The sequence below is a fragment of the Heteronotia binoei genome, chromosome 19 (genome assembly GCF_032191835.1).
Source record: "Heteronotia binoei isolate CCM8104 ecotype False Entrance Well chromosome 19, APGP_CSIRO_Hbin_v1, whole genome shotgun sequence".
NCBI lineage: Eukaryota > Metazoa > Chordata > Lepidosauria > Squamata > Gekkonidae > Heteronotia > Heteronotia binoei.
The window spans coordinates 23,614,171-23,633,862 of NC_083241.1; the positions used below are offsets into that span (position 1 = coordinate 23,614,171).

At 45.9% G+C, this 19,692-nt stretch overlaps 1 protein-coding gene across 1 annotated transcript in view; it reads right to left on the minus strand.

Annotated features, from left to right (window-relative positions):
* Positions 1-296: 296 nt before the first annotated feature.
* LOC132587527 (transient receptor potential cation channel subfamily M member 7) overlaps positions 297-19,692 on the minus strand; it is an 89,135-nt gene continuing 69,739 nt past the window's right edge. The window contains exons 27-40 of the mRNA XM_060259812.1: positions 19,459-19,535; positions 17,543-17,602; positions 17,303-17,399; positions 16,337-16,407; positions 9,558-9,595; positions 9,322-9,347; positions 8,703-8,753; positions 8,324-8,389; positions 7,453-7,736; positions 5,796-5,878; positions 3,247-3,452; positions 2,054-2,105; positions 1,551-1,657; positions 297-599 (exon numbers count right to left, since the gene is read on the minus strand). Coding sequence (XP_060115795.1) covers positions 469-599; positions 1,551-1,657; positions 2,054-2,105; positions 3,247-3,452; positions 5,796-5,878; positions 7,453-7,736; positions 8,324-8,389; positions 8,703-8,753; positions 9,322-9,347; positions 9,558-9,595; positions 16,337-16,407; positions 17,303-17,399; positions 17,543-17,602; positions 19,459-19,535 — 1,349 coding nt within the window. The 3' untranslated portion in view covers positions 297-468. The remainder of the gene's footprint in view (positions 600-1,550; positions 1,658-2,053; positions 2,106-3,246; positions 3,453-5,795; positions 5,879-7,452; positions 7,737-8,323; positions 8,390-8,702; positions 8,754-9,321; positions 9,348-9,557; positions 9,596-16,336; positions 16,408-17,302; positions 17,400-17,542; positions 17,603-19,458; positions 19,536-19,692) is intronic.

A 19,692-nucleotide genomic window follows, 5' to 3' on the forward strand; every position in this document is an offset into this window, starting at 1 on the left:
GACAGAAACCAGCTGTCACAAAACCCTGCTGATCTGCCTTAAAACCATCAGATGCAAAAAACAAAACAAAAATAATCATTTGGTCAAGGGCATATTGCACTACAGAATGGAGGGGAGAGGGGCAAAAAGATCCCCCTCCAAGGACCACGGTAAAATTGTCAAGTTTATCCTTCTGCTAAAATGTTTCTTTAAAAAGCTATTTTCATAAATACTTAATTTCATCCAGCCTTTTAAAGAAAAATCACCAACTACCCCTCCAGAGGTGGCTTCCTGCAGTTTGGCTATGTCTACCCAGGTATTGGACAGCTCACTGTACTGGAGCCATCACAAAATTCCATTCCGTGTTTGTGTGGTTTCCACTTCGATGAACTCATTCGTCAAGCCAACAGTGCAGGGAAAGATGGGCAAGAGAACCCAGTGAAGACTTCCGCAAGTGTCTGGTTGAAGTTGAAAGAGCTGTGTGTTTTGTTACAGCATCAGGTGACTTGAACTCGCTGAGCCTGATTCTTTGGTGCAGCTCCCAGGCTGAATGGTCAGTTCTGGAGAATCGTCCTGAGGCAGTAGGATTTTGTCAGGGGTGTAATCGTTCCTCTTCAAATCTATCAAAAGGAAAAGAGGGGAGGATTATTATAACGGAAAAAAAACCCATCAGAAGCGAGGGATGAATGGTTGTCTGAATCTCAGCTCTCACCATTCCACCCAATTCTTCTCTCCAAGGAGCATACTGTAATTTTCTCTCCCCTGGATCTTGCACCCATTACAACCCCAGAGAGATTAGATTAGGGGGGGAGAGATGGTTACTAGGGCAAGGTCATTCCGTAAGCAACATGGCCCAGTGGGGATTTGAACCTTCTGACTCCTAAGCCATCACTACAGGAACTCCATCATTGTGTGTAGCCAGGAGTCAATGTCAAGACAAAAGGCAGGGTTTCCCTGGCAGCTGCTCTGCGATCTTTTGCCTGACTCATAAGGGGTGCATCTAGTCTTCATTTGTTGGGGAAGTGTCTGGGCTGGAACTAACTTTTGCAAAGCTGGCTGCCTTCCAGCTGACTGTGGCATGGCCTGACTTAGCTCCATGCAGACTAAGAACATACTTGGACTCCTCCCTTGTGCAAGCACTGAGTCATTACTGACCCATGAGGTGACGCCATGTCATGACGTTTTCTTGACAGACTTTTTGTTATGGGGTGGTTTGCCCATTGCCTTCTCCAGTCATCTATACTTTCTCCCCATTTTACCAACCTCAGAAGGATGGAAAGCTGAGTCAACCTTGAACTGGCTACCTGAACCCTGCTTCCGCTGGGATCGAACTCAGGTCGTGAACGGAGCTTGGACTGCAGTACTGCAGCTGACCACTCTGCGCCACGGGGCTCCTTCCACCCCACCCAACCACCCCTGAATGACTGAAAAGGTAAAGAAAAACCGGGGCCTGGCAAAACCTGAATACCTTTTATATGGAGAGAATGTACAGACAATAATTGTTTCATTACAAAATGGAGCTACAAAAAGACAAGACTTCTCTTCCTTAAGCACAGCCCTGCTGGTGTTACCTGGGAGCTTTAGCTTCCTGCAGCATGAATTGCAGTGGTGCTTTGCTCTGAAGTTTTTGATGGCGTCTTCTCCTAGATTCGCAGGCCCAAATACCATGTCACTTGACCTTTAGAGGAAAGCAGGAGTTTAAGAATTCTGTAGCCAGCCAGCTATGCAAAATACCTTATATGGTCTTCTACATAACACTATATATGGATGCCTCTTTTCCTGTTACTAGTGAGAAGAAAATGAGGTTATAATCAAAGTAGCCCAGAGGAATGCAATAGTGGTTGTTCCCAGCGTAAGGCATGACTGCCCTCATTTCATCAACGCTAACAGTAGGCTAAATTTAGTGGCTTATGAAGGTTTAAATCAGCTAAAAATCTCACACACGCCCCATCTGCCACCTGATTACCTATATGAGGGCTAAAATTGAAGGGTGGGTGACCTTGGTGCATGTCACAGGGGCGCATGGTCTCACGACTTCTGGGGCGGTAGGAAAAAAAAAACTAGAATTGCTTACCTTTTTTCTCCAGCTTTTATCACAGAGGGGTCTGTCAAATTTTCACCGACACCTTCACAAGGAACAAAACCCGTGAGTTAATGATCAGCAACAGATCTTAATGTTCATGAACAAATCTAATACATAAAGGAAGGGCGGTTAACATTGTTCATGCATCATTTGCGTCTCCCTGAGGCATGCATTTTTTGTGCGGAGACTTCTAAAGGGCACAGAGGTTTTTGGTCCACTCCCTTTCTTTGCGCTCTAATATGACATGCTTATTGCCTCAGTGTGATCACAGTTTTGGGCAGCTCAACAGCTGACGCCAGTTCACTCAGATAGTCGGTTCATAACTCCTATTATGAACACATGATACATATGAAACTGCCTTACACCCAGTTAGACTACCCTTCCCTCCTTTACTTCTCTCTTTCCCTTGCCTTATCCTTGCCTTCCCCTTCAGTTTTTCTCTTCCCATCCCATCCCATCTTTGCCTTTCAGTATATTCTCCCCTCCCCCAGTATTGGTACTAACTGAGGCTGTAAAAGTAATATCTGCGCTGTTTAAATTTTAAAACCATCATGTCTTCACTCTGCTTGCATGCCTGTTCCAACTAATACTAATATTTCCTTGTCTGCTTCTACTGGTGGACAATAATCCAACTGAGTGGTCTGGTGCTCTGGGTTTATCGAGTTAGGGAAGAAACAAAGTACTGATAGAACTGTTCCTTGATTTTTAGACTAAATTTAGATGTTTATAGTTTAAAATGGCATTTTCTTTTATAATATAATTGTATTGTCTCCTACTTGTTATTATCCGGATTCTTATGAACAAATGCCTAATAAAGGTTTACAGACAGTTAGACAGACAGTGAAGACTGCTTGTTCATCTATCTCAGTATTGCCAGTTCTGATGGGCAACAGCTCTCTGGAGGCAGCAGTAAAGAAAGGTCTTTCCCAGTACCTGGGGATGCTTCACCTGGATATGCCAGGGACTGAACATGGGAACTTCGGCATGCAAAGCAGGTGCTCTGTTGAAGAGGCAAAGCTTTACAGCTCTTGACTTGCTCTAGAAAACTTACGACCATTACAGGATTTTTTTTTTTGGCTATGAAAAATATGCAGGGTGCCTTATGCCCTGCTTCCCAGTAGTGTCTACTCCAGTTCGCAAAAAAAAAAAAAGATGTGGCTACATCCCTCAAAGCCTCTGTTTACCTTGAAGATCCAGGACCAGCAGCTCTCCTCGAGTGTATTCGTAGGTCCAATGGCTGAAGGCCAGCATCATCTCTTCCAGCATGTTGGTTGGGATGATCTCATCCCCGTTGTTGTTATTGTACTTCCTGAATTCCCCTGTCATGCACTCCTCCACTGCAAACCACTGCCCAGCTGAATGGCAATATAAGAGAAACACTTCCAGGAATCTGATGAGAAAACGTATCACAACAAGGTAAGGAGTTGTGACTCACAAGAGCTCACACGGGAATAAATTTTTGTTAATTTTTTTTATCTGGGGCCAGCCGCTGTCCCTAAGCAACTGCATCAGAGGTTTTTATATGGATGAAATGGAGGGGGGGGGGTGACCATATGTCCCATCTTAGAGCAAATGGGAGGAGGTGAAGGTCTAAGATGAAAAATCCAGTAAGGAAATATTGCTTAATGTTTGTATGAATTGGAATATGGTGAATTAGTCTATGCTTCTTTTGCTAAATGTTTGTGTGGCGGCGGGAGGTGGGGTTGAAACACTGGAAAATTTGCACGTACTTAGAGATGGAGTCTAACGAGGCTTTTACAAATCACTTGTGCTCATGCATTTCGCCACAGCCATTCCTGCATCAGACTGGTCCACAGTTCCAGAGAGAACTTCAGAACTGAGTCAACTAAACAGCATCTGGAAACTCCCATTTCTGAAGGGCTTTTGGTGGCTCAGTAGTTAAAAGGGTGTAGTAGTTAAAAGTAGCATCTGGGAAGCCCAGGTTTGAATCTCCACTCTGTCATGGAAATTTGCTGGGCACCCTTGGGCCAGTCATAGTCTCTCAGTCTTACCTAGCTCAAAGGGCTGAGAGGAAGAGAACAATGCAAGCCACTTTGGGTCCCCAGTGAGGAGAAAGGCGGGGTAGAAATTAAATAAATAAATACCCTGCAAATCACACCATGGACTTCACACATCTCAGGCCCTATCCTGGTCAATGGCTTCTCCATGCCCCCTTCCCCAGCCCCCTGGATCAATTGAACATTTCGCCAGCTAAGTTGTTCTGTGTTTTGCATCAGCTAACATTTTACGACCATCTAGTTTCTTGATGATAATTTGAGAACACAATGCAAAATCCTGCTAGAGTAGTCCTATGCAATGAAGTCTAGCAATTTTAATAGGTTGCCATTTCATATTTTTTTCAGATAAGTCTGCTATATCATAGCTTTTTCTTCCTTGCCCAAAAAGAAAGCCAGGTAGAAAAAGCCAGATATATTTATTTTACTTTATTTGTGTCTATCACAGCAAATCTATTAATGATGGTCAAGGTTTTACTCAGATCTATTCATGATGACCAAGTTTTGCATCAGGTTACTCCAAATACCAATCCAAAGAAGAGCTTGGTTCTGCAAGTTGTAAGAATTGTATAAATTAAACATGTCTATACATTTCCTCTTACTGTGCATAGCTTCTTCTATCACTTTATTATTTTACAAAATTTGGTCTGGTCTGGGGAAGAGCAAAGACATGACACTGGCTTCTGAGACTTTTCAGCAGGTGTTGCCTGCACATTTTCAAGAACAATGTTGGGAGATTCTCAGGAATTCAAATTCTGTGCCTAGTAAAACCATTCTAGGTTTTCTGCTGCCCTACAAAATTTCAGCAAACATGAAGTTTCAGCAACAAAGATGGTGAGGGGTCTGGAGACCAAGTCCTATGAGGAAAGGTTGAAGGAGCTGGGCCTATTTAGCCTGGAGAGGAGGCGGCTGAGAGGTGATACGATCACCATCTTCAGTACTTGAAGGGCTGTCATATAGAGGATGGTGCAGAATTGTTTTCTGTGGCCCCAGAAGGTAGGACCAGAACCAATGGGTTGAAATTAAATCAAAAGAGTTTCCAGCTCAACATTAGGAAGAACTTACTCACAGGCAAGCAGATTACTGACTGCTTTGGTAATTCTAAAACACCACTGGCTGGAGTGTGGTATCTCTTATGTTGAACTCTGGCTCCTTTATACAAACAATGAGCCCCAGGACAGCCAATCCTCTGATTTTACATCTGCTAGGCTTGCGACAGAAGTCCTTTCAGTTTTGCCTTGGGCAATTCTTGGGTTGCATTGTAGCATTGATTCTTGGGTTCTACATTTTATCCCTACAGAAATCAATGGAAGATGGCCTCTTCATCCAATTCACTGGAAATCTGGGATTTATTTAAAGACACACATCAGCAGCTGTGCCGCAATTCTGATGCCAGTCACTTTAAAATCAGCCCCCGAGAAAGATTCCCCATAGGGGAAAATAGCTGGAAAATACTGGATTCTCCCACTGCCCCCAAATGGATTCTAATACCAAACTGGTATTTGTAACCTGGGAAACCAGGAATACTGATATTTTTCAGCTCCCTGAATCCAAAAAGTAATATTTTTTTTGAGCTGCACATCCCTACCAATATACACAGCGAAGTGGTTGAACAAAATGAGAATGTCGTTACTGAAACATCACTGTCTGGATTTTTACAATACTTAGGCTGATTGATCCTTGTTCTGGTCCACTGTCAAAGATTTTATGGCACTTACCTTGGGGAATATGGAATTGACTTTGGCTTCATCTGATTGAACGCAAATGTGAGTTTCTGTGCAGCCCTCTGTTGCTGAATTTCCTGGGGATAAAGGGAAAAAACCCACAGGCCTTCAAACAAGGAGAACGAAGCTAACTCCAAATAAGGAGAACTGAGCTATGTTAACTTCTTCTATAGCAGCCTTTTCAGTATAGGGATCCACAAGTCCACATCTGCTCAAGGTGTCTTGGTACACATCTAGTTCAGGTTTCTTAGCACCCATACAGGCACTCTTGGGTGAACTATGACCTTGGCACCCATCTAGTTCAACATTCCATTTTCTACATAAACCCACAAACATTGCACAAAGGCCACAGCAGCCTCCAAATGAACCCCCAGCAAGTGGCACTCTGACAAACCCAGCCTTTGCATGTGGTGGTTCCATTCCAGACTTTGACCACCCTCTGCTTCTCCATTACTCCGCCCAACCCCCAACGGTCTAAGGAACTCAAACTACAACCATCAGGACACATTTTACTTTATCAACATGCACAGGCAGTGAAGAAAAGAATAGCAAGTAAGATACAGCATGGAAGATACTGTTTCCAGGGTCACATCTTGATTTTCAAAAAACAAAATTGAGCAATGGAAAGGGAAAGGGCAGCTATTAAGGAGGGCTGGTCTGCAACCTACTTCTGGGTGGCATTTCATAGGTTGGTTGGGGAACGCTGTTCTACATAATTACAATGTTTGTATTTCCATCTTCATGCATACAAAAGGTTGAGGCTATGAGATTTGTGGGGGGAGGGAGGAGCGCAAAGTAAAAGCTCATGGACCAGAGACTTCTGCTAAAATTACTTCAATTGGCCTCAGACATCCCTGCCAAATTTTAATCTGCACTTGGCAAAAAAGGATTTACTTGCAGCAGTAATTTTTCCATCTTACAGGGACTACCTTCTCTGGGACTACTCTTCTTTTACATTTTTGTGTAAGACACTTCTGTGGCCAAGCAACCACTGCTTCTCAAGTAGCAACTTGGGGTTGGATTTTTTTTTTTTAACTGAAAACCTGGGGGGAGGTTTCCTCCAGTTTTGTAAGGAACTCCACTATTTGTATATGGCATCATTGTGGAGACTGTCTGATCCACACTCTGGGCTGCATTCCAAATTTAGATACATAGGTAAAAAATAAGATGCTCTCACACATGCTGAATAGTGTACGTTCAAATCCATATCCCATCCACTTTGCAACTGGATTTTACTGTGTGAAACGGCAACATCCACTTGCAAACAATTGCTGAAGTGGATTGAAAGTGTGTGAAAGCGCTCATGCTGTACATTGTAATGTTTGTGCATCTGTACATAATGCTATAGTGAAGTGTGTCTCCTTCATAACTGGGAAGCAGTTACTACTATTATCATGTGGAAGAGAGTCAGTTTGCACACCAAAATTTGCTTTTGGCCCTGACGAAAATACTAGCCCTTGAAGATACAGGTAGCTGCCTCATTCTGCTACAGAGATGTATATACACACTCACTCTCTCTCTCTTGCAAGAAAAGAAACTGACACAAAAACTTCTAGCAGATAATTGTTAGATTTGAGTTCAGTAGCACTTTAAGAAACCAACAAGCAGATGAATTGTGCCTGATCCCTCTGATGGCAAGAAAGCAACTTACTCTTAAACAGAGATGTAACACTGTCTCTTCTTTGTAAATACTTGACCAAGTATTGATAACTTCAGGTAGAAAAGATTTGATGATATAAAGATGGCCCGACTTCAAAATGTCATACTCTGACCAGGTGCAGACCACTTTGAGGGCTCGTCGCAAACCTCCTCCCATCTCCTCCTTGCTCAGGAATTCAATCTTGGCACAAAGACCCAGTTGAGACCAGGAAGACATGCTGTTGTTCAAGATGTTGGGAGAACTTTCTTCAAGACGATACACAGTGACTGGTTCTCCTGTAATGGCAGAGGACACAAATATCAGACACAGCTACCTGAAAGTGGGAAGAGGGTGTACCATGTGATTCAATAATTAGAGCTGTCAAAATGCAACTTTCTACCCTAGACACCATACCAGTGACCAGGGGTGGAATTCTAGCAGGAGCGCCTTTGCACATGAGGCCACACACCCCTGATGTAGCCAATCCTCCAAGAGCTTACAAAAAAGAGCCCTGTAAGCTCTTGGAGGATTGGCTATATCAGGTGGATGTGGACTAATATGCAAAGGAGCTCCTGCTAGAATTCTACCTCTTCCAGTGACCATTTTGTTAATGGATGCTTTTGTCACAATTGATATAAAATACTTTCAGAGTATACTGTCATCAGGGTGTTTTAGGGCAGTTATGGACAAGCACGTGAGAAGACAAGATGTAGAAGAAACCATTTCCAGTGGGTCTTTTCATAATATATTCCTGGTATTCTCTGGCAACCCACAGACTATTTTTAGAAGCTGTGAAGAACAAGTCTTTCATGTTTGGCTTTCGCAGTCAAGGAGCTAATCTTCCTGACCTTTGAAAGCCAGTGTTTACAGTTAGCCGTCTTACCTCTTGGAGGCACAGGGGTGAATGGGATGCTCTGTGACAACCTCATCAGATTATTTCTTTCAACAGCTGCAGAAAGGAGAAAGAAAATGTTGCAGAGCACTGGGTTAGTGAAGCAGCTACCACAACAGTGATCCGGCAGGCTCCCTGGTTCAAATCTTGTTTCTGCAGCAAACCTACTATATGGACTTTGGTGAGCTGCTTTCATTGTTGCTCATAACAATACTGGCCTGTTTTTCAGGGCTGTTGTCAAGGTTGCAACAAGACAATACATGTGAAACGATGAAAGTGCTATTTCACTGTGATTATTATTTTTGCTACCTTACAGAAATGTGCTGTTTCCACTTATTATCATGACTTGTAGCTTCTTAAAGATACTGACCTGAATAGTAGTAGGTGGAATCCATGATGGGCTTGAAAGGGGAAGCAATACCTAAAAGAAGACCAAGCAACTATTATATAGTTACATACACGTTATGATTACATTTCTAAGATGTTGCATCAGTGCTTAGTTCTCGTGGCCCTTTCTTACACGCCCAGGGAAATGCTGTTCGCCACTTTGGGGTCAGGCAACAATTTTTCTACAGGCCAATTTGGCCAGGGAACCTGGAGAGGTTTCCTCCACCCCGCCCCCCCCATCTTCTGAGCTAGGAGAAGGGTCACTGGGGATGTATGTGTGGGGGGGAGGTACTTGTGAATCTCCTGCATTATGCAGGAGGTTGGACTAGATGACCCTTGAGGTCGCTTTCAACTCTATGATTCTATGTTTAGAAAAATGATATAGTATGTCTAAAAAGGAAACAGCCATTCTGTGTTTACCATTAACAAATACAGACTTGTTCACAGAATACAGAATGCTTTAACGATTGTAAGTTTACTGGACAGAACTATCCTATCTAAATACATTACAAAAAGCTCCAAGAACATCTGCTTTACAACAAAGCACTGAATAACTTCACATAAATGTAATAAATGTGTCACCTTACTACCAAACTGCTTACCATTCAGAGCATCTTCTTCAGAAGACCTGTCAATGACAGAAATTTCAAATATCATTTTAAATCAAAAACTAGCAGATTCTAATGTTTAAGTTCTGTTTTTGTGCTCTCTCTCTCACAATTTGTGTGTGTTAACAAAAGAATTCAAAGTTACCGATGTGGTAATCTTAGGCACAGTAAAGGTGGCAGAATGGTCTGAACAAACACAGTCAGTTGCAATATCAAGGGGTCTTACTTACATCTGATTGCTGTATGAAGGTCGGCCTTGTACCCAGTCCTATAAGAAAAAAACCCTGAAGTTTTACATCTATGCAGTCCATTGCCTAACTGTTAGGTTTAGAACTACAGTGCCACCATTTTGGTGGTGGTATTTTTCCTCAAGTTGTTCTCAACATTGCTCTGTTGATCTATTAAAGGCAATGTAGATAATAATTATAGTTTTAATCTTTTTATTCAGCATTTCACCAGCATTTAAATACTTAGCAAGAATAAGACCTTAAAACTGACAAATGTTTAAAATAATTTCCAGGTTTTGAGGATGATTCAGACTTAGTGCAGGAGTTTGTTTAATTGTTAAAGATATTAAAGATGTAATCATTGCTATTTTGAAAGTTTTTGCCTATTCCTTTAAAAACAGAACTCACCTCAGAATATTGTAATAATGATATTTTATTATCTGTTTCTGCATTTGACAACATGTACTTTTACTAATACAGTTGATTTTACTTGTTGCATGTAATTATTCATATTATTTGAAAATTTCTGATAAATGTATTGGTCCCTACCTCTTTTTCCCCCTTCTGTACCCCACCTTTTCTTGATGGGAAAAAACCCCTTAATCATGAAAAAAAATCTGTTGATCAAAAGAAATCATTGTGTTCCTCACCCAAAGTGACTGCAGAGATCAAGTACGTCAACATAATCATTTTAGTGAAAAAACAGGTTTCCTACCTGTAACTGATGATCTTCGAGTGGTCATCTGTGCAGTCACACCAATGGGAGAGGCGCCGGCACCGATCACGATCGGTAACTTCAAAGCCGCGGATTTCCGCGCCCCCGTCCCGGTGCGCATGCGCAGGCACACCCCCCCTACTGCGCATGCCCAACGGGACAGGAGTGGACATCCCGCCAGTTCCTTCTGACCGCTGCAGGAGCCCTGGAGACGGACCCGCAGCAGTGGGGAAGGTGGGCGGGTAGTGTGACTGCACAGATGACCACTCGAAGATCATCAGTTACAGGTAGGAAACCTGTTTATCTTCTTCGTGGTCTCTGTGCATCACACCAATGGGAGAATAGCAAGCTCATCGCATACCTGGAAGAGGGTTGCCTGGTCCGTCAACAGGCGAGCGACTGCAGGACTGCACTGCCCACCGACGAACTCTGTCTCCGCTGAAGGTCCAACGCATAGTGCTTGATGAACGTATGCGGGGAGGACCAGGTAGCTGCTTTGCAAATGTCTCGCAAGGGCACCCCTTTCATAAACGCAGCTGAGGTGGCCATTGCCCTCGTGGAGTGAGCTCTGATAGGCCCTGGCAGAGGTCGCTTCCTTAGCAAGTAGCACAATTTAATTGTCTCTGTCAACCACTTGGAGAGCCTCTGTGAGGATATCCTCCTCCCTATAGAGGCCTTGGCATATGAGACAAAGAGTCTAGAGTCCTTGCGCACAGATTTAACCCTGTGCAGATAAAAAGAGATTGCCCGTTTCACATCAAGGGCATGAAGACGTCTTTCCAAATCCGAGGCCGGGTTCGGGAAATAGACTGGAAGATAGATTTCTCTGTTCAGATGGAAGGCAGACACTACCTTCGGCAGGAAGGTCACATCTGGTCGTAAGCGTACCCCCTCTGGACTGATCTGCAAATAGGGGTGGTCACAGCACAAAGCCGTCAATTCTCCAACCCTGCGTGCTGACGTGATGGCCACCAGGAATGCCACTTTCCAAGAAAGCAGCTGCATGGAGCACGTAGCCATAGGCTCGAAGGGCTTTCCCACAAGAGCCTCCAAAACCCCCGGTAGGTCCCAGAGAGGCGTAGGAGCCCTAACGGAAGGGTACAGCCGCACCAGACCCTTTAAGTGGTGGGGTGAGAAAACACCGACCGGCCTTCGACCTGCTCATGATTGGCTGAGATGGCCGCAAGGTAGACCCTGACGGAGGAGACAGTAAGACCCTTGTCCAGTAGGGAGAGTAGGAAGTCAAGGACGCTAGGAAGGCCCGCCTTTTTTGCGTCTCTGCCCCCTTCTGAGGCAAACTTAGAAAACTGCGCCCATTTGTAGGCATAGGACCTCCTTGTGGACTCCCTTCTGCAATTAAGGATGACGTGCTGCACCCTGTCTGACAGCTCGCTCATCCGAGCTTCCACGCCGTCAGTTTCAGATGCGGGACGTCATGGTGAACTATCCTGCCTTGTTGGGAGGAGAGTAGATCCAGCACCCCTGGAAAATGATGGAATCTGCCCTCGGAGAGCTGAAGCACAGGGGCGAACCAGTGCTGTCTGGGCCACCAGGGGGTGATCAGAATTCCCCGCGGGCGCTCCGTGTATAGTTTCTGCACCACCCGCGTGATGAGCGGAATCGGGGGAAACAGGTACAGGTGAAGACGGTCCCAGCGAAGCAGCAGGCCGTCCCCCAACGACAAGGGATCTCTCCCACCCCGGCAGCAAAAGTTCTCGCACTTTCTGTTGTCGCGGGTAGCAAAGACATCTATCTCCGGGGTCCCCCACTCTTGGAAGACCGGCTGGAGGAAGGTCCAGTTCAGTTCCCATTCGTGCAGGGACGCACCTCCCCTGCTGAGGAAGTCTGCGCACACATTCTGCTCGCCCGGAAGATGAGCTGCAATGAGGTAAGTGTTCATCTCCATGCAGATCTGCCACACCTGCAATGCCAGGAAACACAGCTTGCGAGACACCGTGCCGCCCTGCCTGTTGATATAGGCTAGTGCTGTGGTGTTGTCTGTGAGAATCGCCACTGCCCGATTCGCCAGCAGAGGCCTGAAGGAAAGGATGGCATGGTGAATCGCCAGAAGCTCCAAGAAGTTGATGTGGTAGTGCCCGTGGTCCCTGGGCCATCTGTTGCCCACGCAAAGACCGTTGACATGTGCACCCCACCCCCATAGGGATGCATCTGTGATCAGAGTCACAGTAGGCTGTGGCCTGTGGAACGGTGCCCCCTGCAGCAGGTTGTGCTTGCAAGACCACCACGTCAATGACGCCAGAACCTCCGGAGGAATGGAGAACCTGCGTCGCGGTGAGTCCACCCCCGCAGCGGAAGCGCTGCAGGAACCACAACTGGAGGTTTCTCATGCGAAGTTTGGCAAATGTCAGAACCACAGTCGTTGCCGCCATTAGTCCTAGGAGACGCAGAATCTGGAGGGCCGTAACGGTCCGGCTGGACTGGAAGGTGCAGATTAAGTTCACAATGTCCCGTGCCCTCTTTTCTGGGAGGAATGCCTTGCACTGTTGAGTGTCCAGAATCGCTCCACTGAATTGGATCCTTTGGGATGGATGGAGGAAGGACTTCTTTACATTCACCCGCAGCCCCAACTGTTGGAGGAGGTCGAGGGTGGTGGAAATATGCTGTAGAAGGTTGCTTTCGGAGCCCGCCACCAGCAGCCAGTCGTCGATGTACGGGTATATTGCTATGCCCTGTAACCTGAGGTGGGCTGCCACCACTATCATAGTCTTTGTGAACACCCTTGGAGCTGTTGACAAGCCGAAAGGGAGCGCACGGTACTGGAAATGTGAAGTCCCAATGGCGAACCTTAGAAATTTTCTGTGGGCCGGGTGGATGCTTATGTGGAAATATGCATCCTGGAGGTCTAACGTGGCCATCCAATCTCCCGGGTTCAGCAGCGGGAGTATGCTGGATAGGGACGTCATATGAAACTTTTGGTGCGGTATGAAGTCGTTGAGTCCCCGAAGGTCCATTATGGGTCGCAGGCCCCCATCCCACTTGGGGACAGTGAAATAGCGGGAGTAGAACTCCAGCCGTACCTGGTCCGGAGGGACCGGTTCTATGGCCTCTTTCTCGAGCAAAGTCCTGACCTCCTCTTGGAGGGTAGAAGATGGGGTAGTGTAGACGAATGTTGGAAACTGTGGTTCTTGTTGAAATTCGATTAGGTAGCCCAGCCGGACTATCGATAGTACCCAATGGTCTGATGTTATGGAAGACCATGCTCGGAAGAAGGGCCACAGGCGGGTAGGGTCTGAAGAAAAAGTGGGGGTGCAACAAGGGGAGGGGGGGCAGTCAAAGGCCCTGTTTGGGCGGTCTATTCCCCTTCTGCCTGGAGGACTGAGAGGAGGTAGGGGAATATTTGGCCTTTGCGCCATATTGGGACTTGGTAAAGGGGGCCGTGGTCTTGGGCCTCCATTGTTGATCCCCTGATTGTTTCAGGAAGGGTTTCTTGCTCCACGCTTTTGACCATGGACGCTTGGATTGCTGCCTGGACGATGACTGTAGAATCTTCGCCCCAGACCATCTAGTTTCTTGCCCTCCTTGTCAGGAGGGGTAGCGTGGGTCTTTCTGGCCTTGGAGGAAGAAGCCACCACTACTGAATTTGGCCTAGGGTGGTTAAAAAGGAAGTCCGCTGAGGACTCTTGAATGCGGTACATGTGATCAAGCCTGCGCGATGTAATAGGGGTGGAGGCAGGCTTGTCCCATGAAGCTTTCGCGATGTGTAACATCACCGTGGTCAATGGAAGCGCTACAGCTGTAGATGTATCCATTTGAACGATGTCGAATACACTATCGGTAACGACAGGTGCGGGTTGAACTGTTGATAATGCTATGGACTGAGCCATCCTCTTTATCAGGTCTCCGTAGGACTTTAAGTCTTCCGAAGGGAAGATCGGCTGGTCTTCCCCAACCTTATTGGGGGGGGGGAAAGCTCCTCTGAGGACAGCTGTTCCTCCTGTATCGAACCCTCCGAGGATCTCGGTGATTCCGGGGACTCTGACTGGTCCGATTGGGTGGATCGGTCTCGAATCGGTACCGGGGTCACGGCTTCATCAGAGGGGGAAGACTTCTTCCTTCTGGCTGGTTCCACGACCAGAGGCTTCGATACCGACGCCGATGGCTTGCGTTTGGGAGGGCGATACGATGTCCTCGATCAGTATGAGGATTCCGAGCGCTGGTCCCATTCGGAGTGCCGAGGGGGGAACCAAGGGAAGACAGATGGCATCGGGCAAGACCCGTAGAGGTATTGCCACTGCCTTTGGTCCCATGACAGCCGTGGCGGTGTTCTCTGTCGTGGGGAGGTGTCTCGGTGTCCCCGAGGAGACCGGTCCTCCGGGGATCTTTCTTTCGAAGGGCGACGGTCCCGTCGGTACCGAGGACTCCGAGATCGGTCCCTTTGGGGCTTGGGTTGGTCCAGCTGCGGCACCCGTCTCAGTGTTAACGGGGAGACTCTCTGTGCGCTGCGGGATCGCTCTCGACGAGCCCTCTCAGATCGATCCCGAGAGCCCTCCTTCTCTTCCTGGGTGAGGTCTGAAGGACTGTCGTCTCTCACCAAGCGCTGCGCCGAATCCAGATCTCGGTCGGAGTCGGAGGAGATCGCAATCTGCGTCGACATCGACTCGAGCGGCAGGTTCGGTCGATGGCGGATAGGAGAGGCCAGCAATTTTAAGGGTGGCAGGATCGGGGCCGAAAGGTCAGGCGGTGACGTGGGTGAAGGAGTCACAGGGACCTTCTTATGCTTCTGCTTATCAGATTTCTTCTTCGATCCCGCGGAGGCTCCCGTATCCTCCTTGGGCCTCTTCGCCGGCGTAGAGGTCTCCGATAACGATGCCGAGCCCGCTCTTTTCAGGGGGCGATCGGTATCGAGGGAGGTTTTGTCGGTATCGGCCACTGACATCGAGGATTTTGGCGCGCTTTCCGATGACGCCATGTTCCTCTGAGACAGCGCCCTTTCGACCAGGGCCGCAGCAAGACGAGCCGCTCGGTTTTTGCGGGTCTGCCGAGAAAATCTCGCGCAGTGGGTGCAGGAGTCCGGTTTGTGTGTTTCACCCAGACACAACAAACAAAGAGTGTGGCCGTCCGGAGGGGCGATTTTGCTGCCACACTGTCTGCACCGCTTGAAGAAGCCCCAGCGCTTTTCCATACGCGAAAAGCGTGGGGGTGAGGGGGGGAGGAAGGGAAGGAAAAGGGGTACTAGAGTCAGGAAGAAAATAACAAAATCACACTCCACCCCACTCACGAAGACGAAGAAGGCGATAACGCTAGAAGAGTCCGCACTGGAAAAACCCGCAAGGCTGAAGTATGTAATCCACCGACCGTAGGAAAGATCGACTGATCTCAACGGCGGTCAGAAGAGAACTGGTGGGATGTCCGCTCCTGTCCCGTTGGGCGTGCGCAGTAGGTGGGGGGGGGTGCCTGCGCATGCGCACCGGGATGGGGGCGCGGAAATCCGCGGCTTTGAAGTTACCGATCGTGATCGGCGCCGGCGCCTCTCCCATTGGTGTGATGCACAGAGACCACGAAGAAGATCTGAGCAAGAATATGAGTTAATAATCCTTAAAACTGCAATCATCATGTAGTCCATTAAGATTTCTGTCCTACCCTAAACTACTGCATATCACATGAATGGCCCACCTGACCAGTTTCCTGACTGAAATGCAAAGAAGGAAGCCAGCAATCCCAGGCTCAACACAGACTGCCGGTGGAGTAACCCTAACACCACTCCATTAGCATTCAAAACCAAGAAGAGAAGGTGCAAACTGCTGCCATTTTGAATCATGATACAATTTGCTTAGAACCACATTCCTATTAGGCAGTAAGAAATGGACACAAAAGATGTGCCCAACAAATTCTTCAGAGGAATTTCAGGATGAACAAAAGAGACATGCCACTTTGGAGATGGCCTTCTCTGCAGGGCAACTTATTTGTACAAAGGTGCAACATGCAACACTATGTGACTCCACCTACTGTTTTCTTTCCATTACCACCGCTTCAACTTTGTAGGTTCCTGATTTCACACTGAACATGCAAAAGGAGCACCACAGAAGTAATATTACATGTTTCTCACCGTGAGTAAGGCTGCCTTAGAATCTGCCTGAGGAGACTCTTCAACTGATGTCTTTCTGCTCTTACTGTGCACTAGGAAATTGAATTCGGAATTAGGATTGCTATGCAATTAGAAAAGTTTAAAAAACTGATGAATTAGCTTTTTAGTAGATCAATTTCATTTGAATAAATTTGCATGTTACCAGTGCTCCAGTAAACACTGAAGAAAGTGTCAGACAAAACGCTTTTATTTAAGAATAAAGCCAAGAGCCAAAAAACTGCACACATTTTCACTTGAGACACCTCTCCCCTTGTCTCCTGGTAAACCTGTTCTAAAACTGATGGGAGCATCAGGAAGAGAGAAGCAATGGCTCAGATATGCATGGGTGGCTAATGCTGGAAAGAGAATGCAACCTCTTTAGTTAAAGCATTAATGAACCACCCCGCCCCCCCCCCCCGCAACCCTCCCTCTTTAAACATACAGAGGGGCTTTGCTTAGAATTTTAAAAATGTATTACTGCTGACTATTTTAAAGGTTTTAAAAATATTTTAAATGATGTATTGGTTTTATTATTATCTGTCTGGGGTCCCAATTTTCTGGGAGAAAGGTGTGTGTGATATAGCCTTGCAACACTATTCATAATTCATTGTGCATTCCAGAAAAGCATGCTTGTTTCTGAAATAAACACAGTGCAATTTTATTACGGTGACAGAGCTCAAAGGATCCTGCAGAGCAAGGTATTATTTTAAGAAATGAAGAGGACAGGACATGGGAGAAACCTAGCACTGTATTAAGGAGGAAAAATATTTCAAGAAAGAAGATGACTTTACCCCTACTTTAAAAATTAAAAAAAACCCCAAACCAATAATCATAAGCACACATGACACAGGAAGAGCTTGCATTTCTGCTCAAGAATTACTGTTACACTAGAACCCAGTTTACAAAATCCAGAGATTAAAAACTAAAAGAGCTCCTGCAAATACTCACATTGCTCTGAACGGCCGGCTATCAAGCTTCGATGGTATTCAGTGAAGCCGCCACATGAACTGACCTGTCTCAGGCTGCCTTCAGTGCCGCTACTGCCCTGCATGTTAGACAGACAAAAATGTTATCAGCCATCACTCTATCGAAGTATTCAAGAGAGATTCTTTTTAGAGGTGACATGTGAATAGTGTTGCCTATGTTCACGGACATGGTGCATAAGAATCCCAAATGCCATGGTTCTACCTGCTGCCTTGTTGTCTCCATGCCTTCTAAAATTGCTTTTCTGAAATCCTCCTGTTGCTCCTATTTAAAAAAAGGAAGTACAATCAAGGACTTCTCAGAATTTATTTCTTCTTGAAATGAAACTTCATTTCATTGTCATTTGTGACGGACAAATTTTAAAAATGCAAAATGTACTTTCCCCACAAACGAGAGACACTAGATCAGGGTCCCCAACATGGCACCTGCGGGAAGGGGATGGGGCCAGGTGGAGCTTTTGCCCAATAGGGCCTTCTGATGGGCTACTGGAGATCCTTCTTCCCTCTCTCTTGCTTCTTTCTGCATCACAGATTGCTTTGCAAGGCTTGCTCAATCGCACAGGAGCTATAGAACAAAGCCTCTATTTTCTCCATTGACTGAGGCTCCTCCCTTGGAGAGGGAGGGAGGAGGGATAGCTTGCTTTGCCAGACTCTCTCAATCGCACAGCAGAGCTACTGAGCCAAGTCTCTCTTCCTTCTATTGGCTGAAGCTCCTGCCCCTCCTGTTCCCTTGGGAAAGGAAGGAAAGAGTTAGAGCTTCCTTTGCCCAGTTCCATGAATCCCATGGGAGAGATACAAAGAAAGCACCTTTAAGACCAATGTGTGCTAATGTTTTAAGCATGTTTTAAATTAAAAAAAATTACAAAACTTTAATTGTGTTTGTCTATGTCCTTTATAAAGTTTATATCTCTGCTACCTAATCTTAAAAAGGTACACAAATGGCCCAGCCCAACATGGCCTGGCCTGACAAGATCTCATTTATGTCAGATCCGTCCCTCATAACAAATGAGTTTGACATCCTTGATTTAAGGTTTAAACCCCTGCTTTCTGCTCTCTGTGAAAAGCCACGGGAAGCAGAAAGCAGGGGTTTCAAAAACAGTAGCAACAGTGACCACTGCTCCAAGCCACTTAAACCAAACAGCTGAGCCTCTACCGCTCAGCTGTTTTTTGTGAAGAGCAGAAGGAAAGAGTAAACTGCAGCTTTCTGCTCATGAATTGCCATGAACCACATCAAAATTTGTGGAAGTTCATGGAGGTTCTTTGGAAACCTCATGAACATTGCTTTGTGAACCATGAACTGGCCAAAATTCATGACAAACTTCAGTTCATCAGCCAGGTTGCATATATCCCTTACTATTAGAGTTATACAAATTTGTCTCCTTAGTGGCTGGTTCCACCTTCTGAGGCAGCCATTTTGATTTTGTGCCCACCACCTTGTGTCACTCTTCTAAAGGTGCCCTCAGGATCAAAAAGCAAAGAAAGAAAAGGTTGGGAATCTCTACCCTAGATGTTAGCAATGCCCTAGATTTGAAAACAACATTTTTGAGCAGGCATTTGAAGGTTTTTAACCCTGATCTAGAAGCTCTTCCTTGACCAAGGTTCCTGTTGCTTTCACAAACTACAACATCCAGACAGCTCTGCACATACACACTGTGTATACCAGCCTATAACCCATACTGTAGCATTCCGAAAAGCCTCTGCTAGTTAAGACAGTCCCTACACAAAAGAATGAATGGGCACAGATCAGACATTACAAATGGGAAAACCAAGGAACTTTTCAACTCCTCCAGTTCTACAATAGACTTAAAAGATTACAGTACTTCAGCAGACAATTTTCAAAGGCGTGAGAAGCAATTTATAGTCATATCATTAGACTTGGACTCAACAGTAGTGTGACAGAAACAATCACACTACTATTCAAATTTATCCATAACACAGTAATTAACCTGCACAATACGTTGGCTGCTGGAGTGTTGTCTGATCTACAAGCATGTCAAGGAGCCCAAAAAGAGCTTCAGGCTTGCTCTCACAACACCCCCCGCCTCCCCCCCAACCCAGCTGCTTTGCCTGCCATAGCTAACTAAAGACTTCCTATTTATTGGCAAAGCAGAATTGGCTTACCTCAATTGTATCACTTTTTTCTTTGCTCTTAAGTTCGGTGTCCTTAAATCTCTGTAATTCCATGCTGTCTCTGTGACCTTTTGTTAAAAAAAAAAAATAATAATACAGATTTTAGAGAAAAGCACCTAAACATTTAACTCCCAACAGCACTTTGTTGGAATTTGAAAAAAACCAGAAAACAACTACAAAGGAAATGTATTTATGGCAGATTAGATTTAAGAACTATTGCTTTTC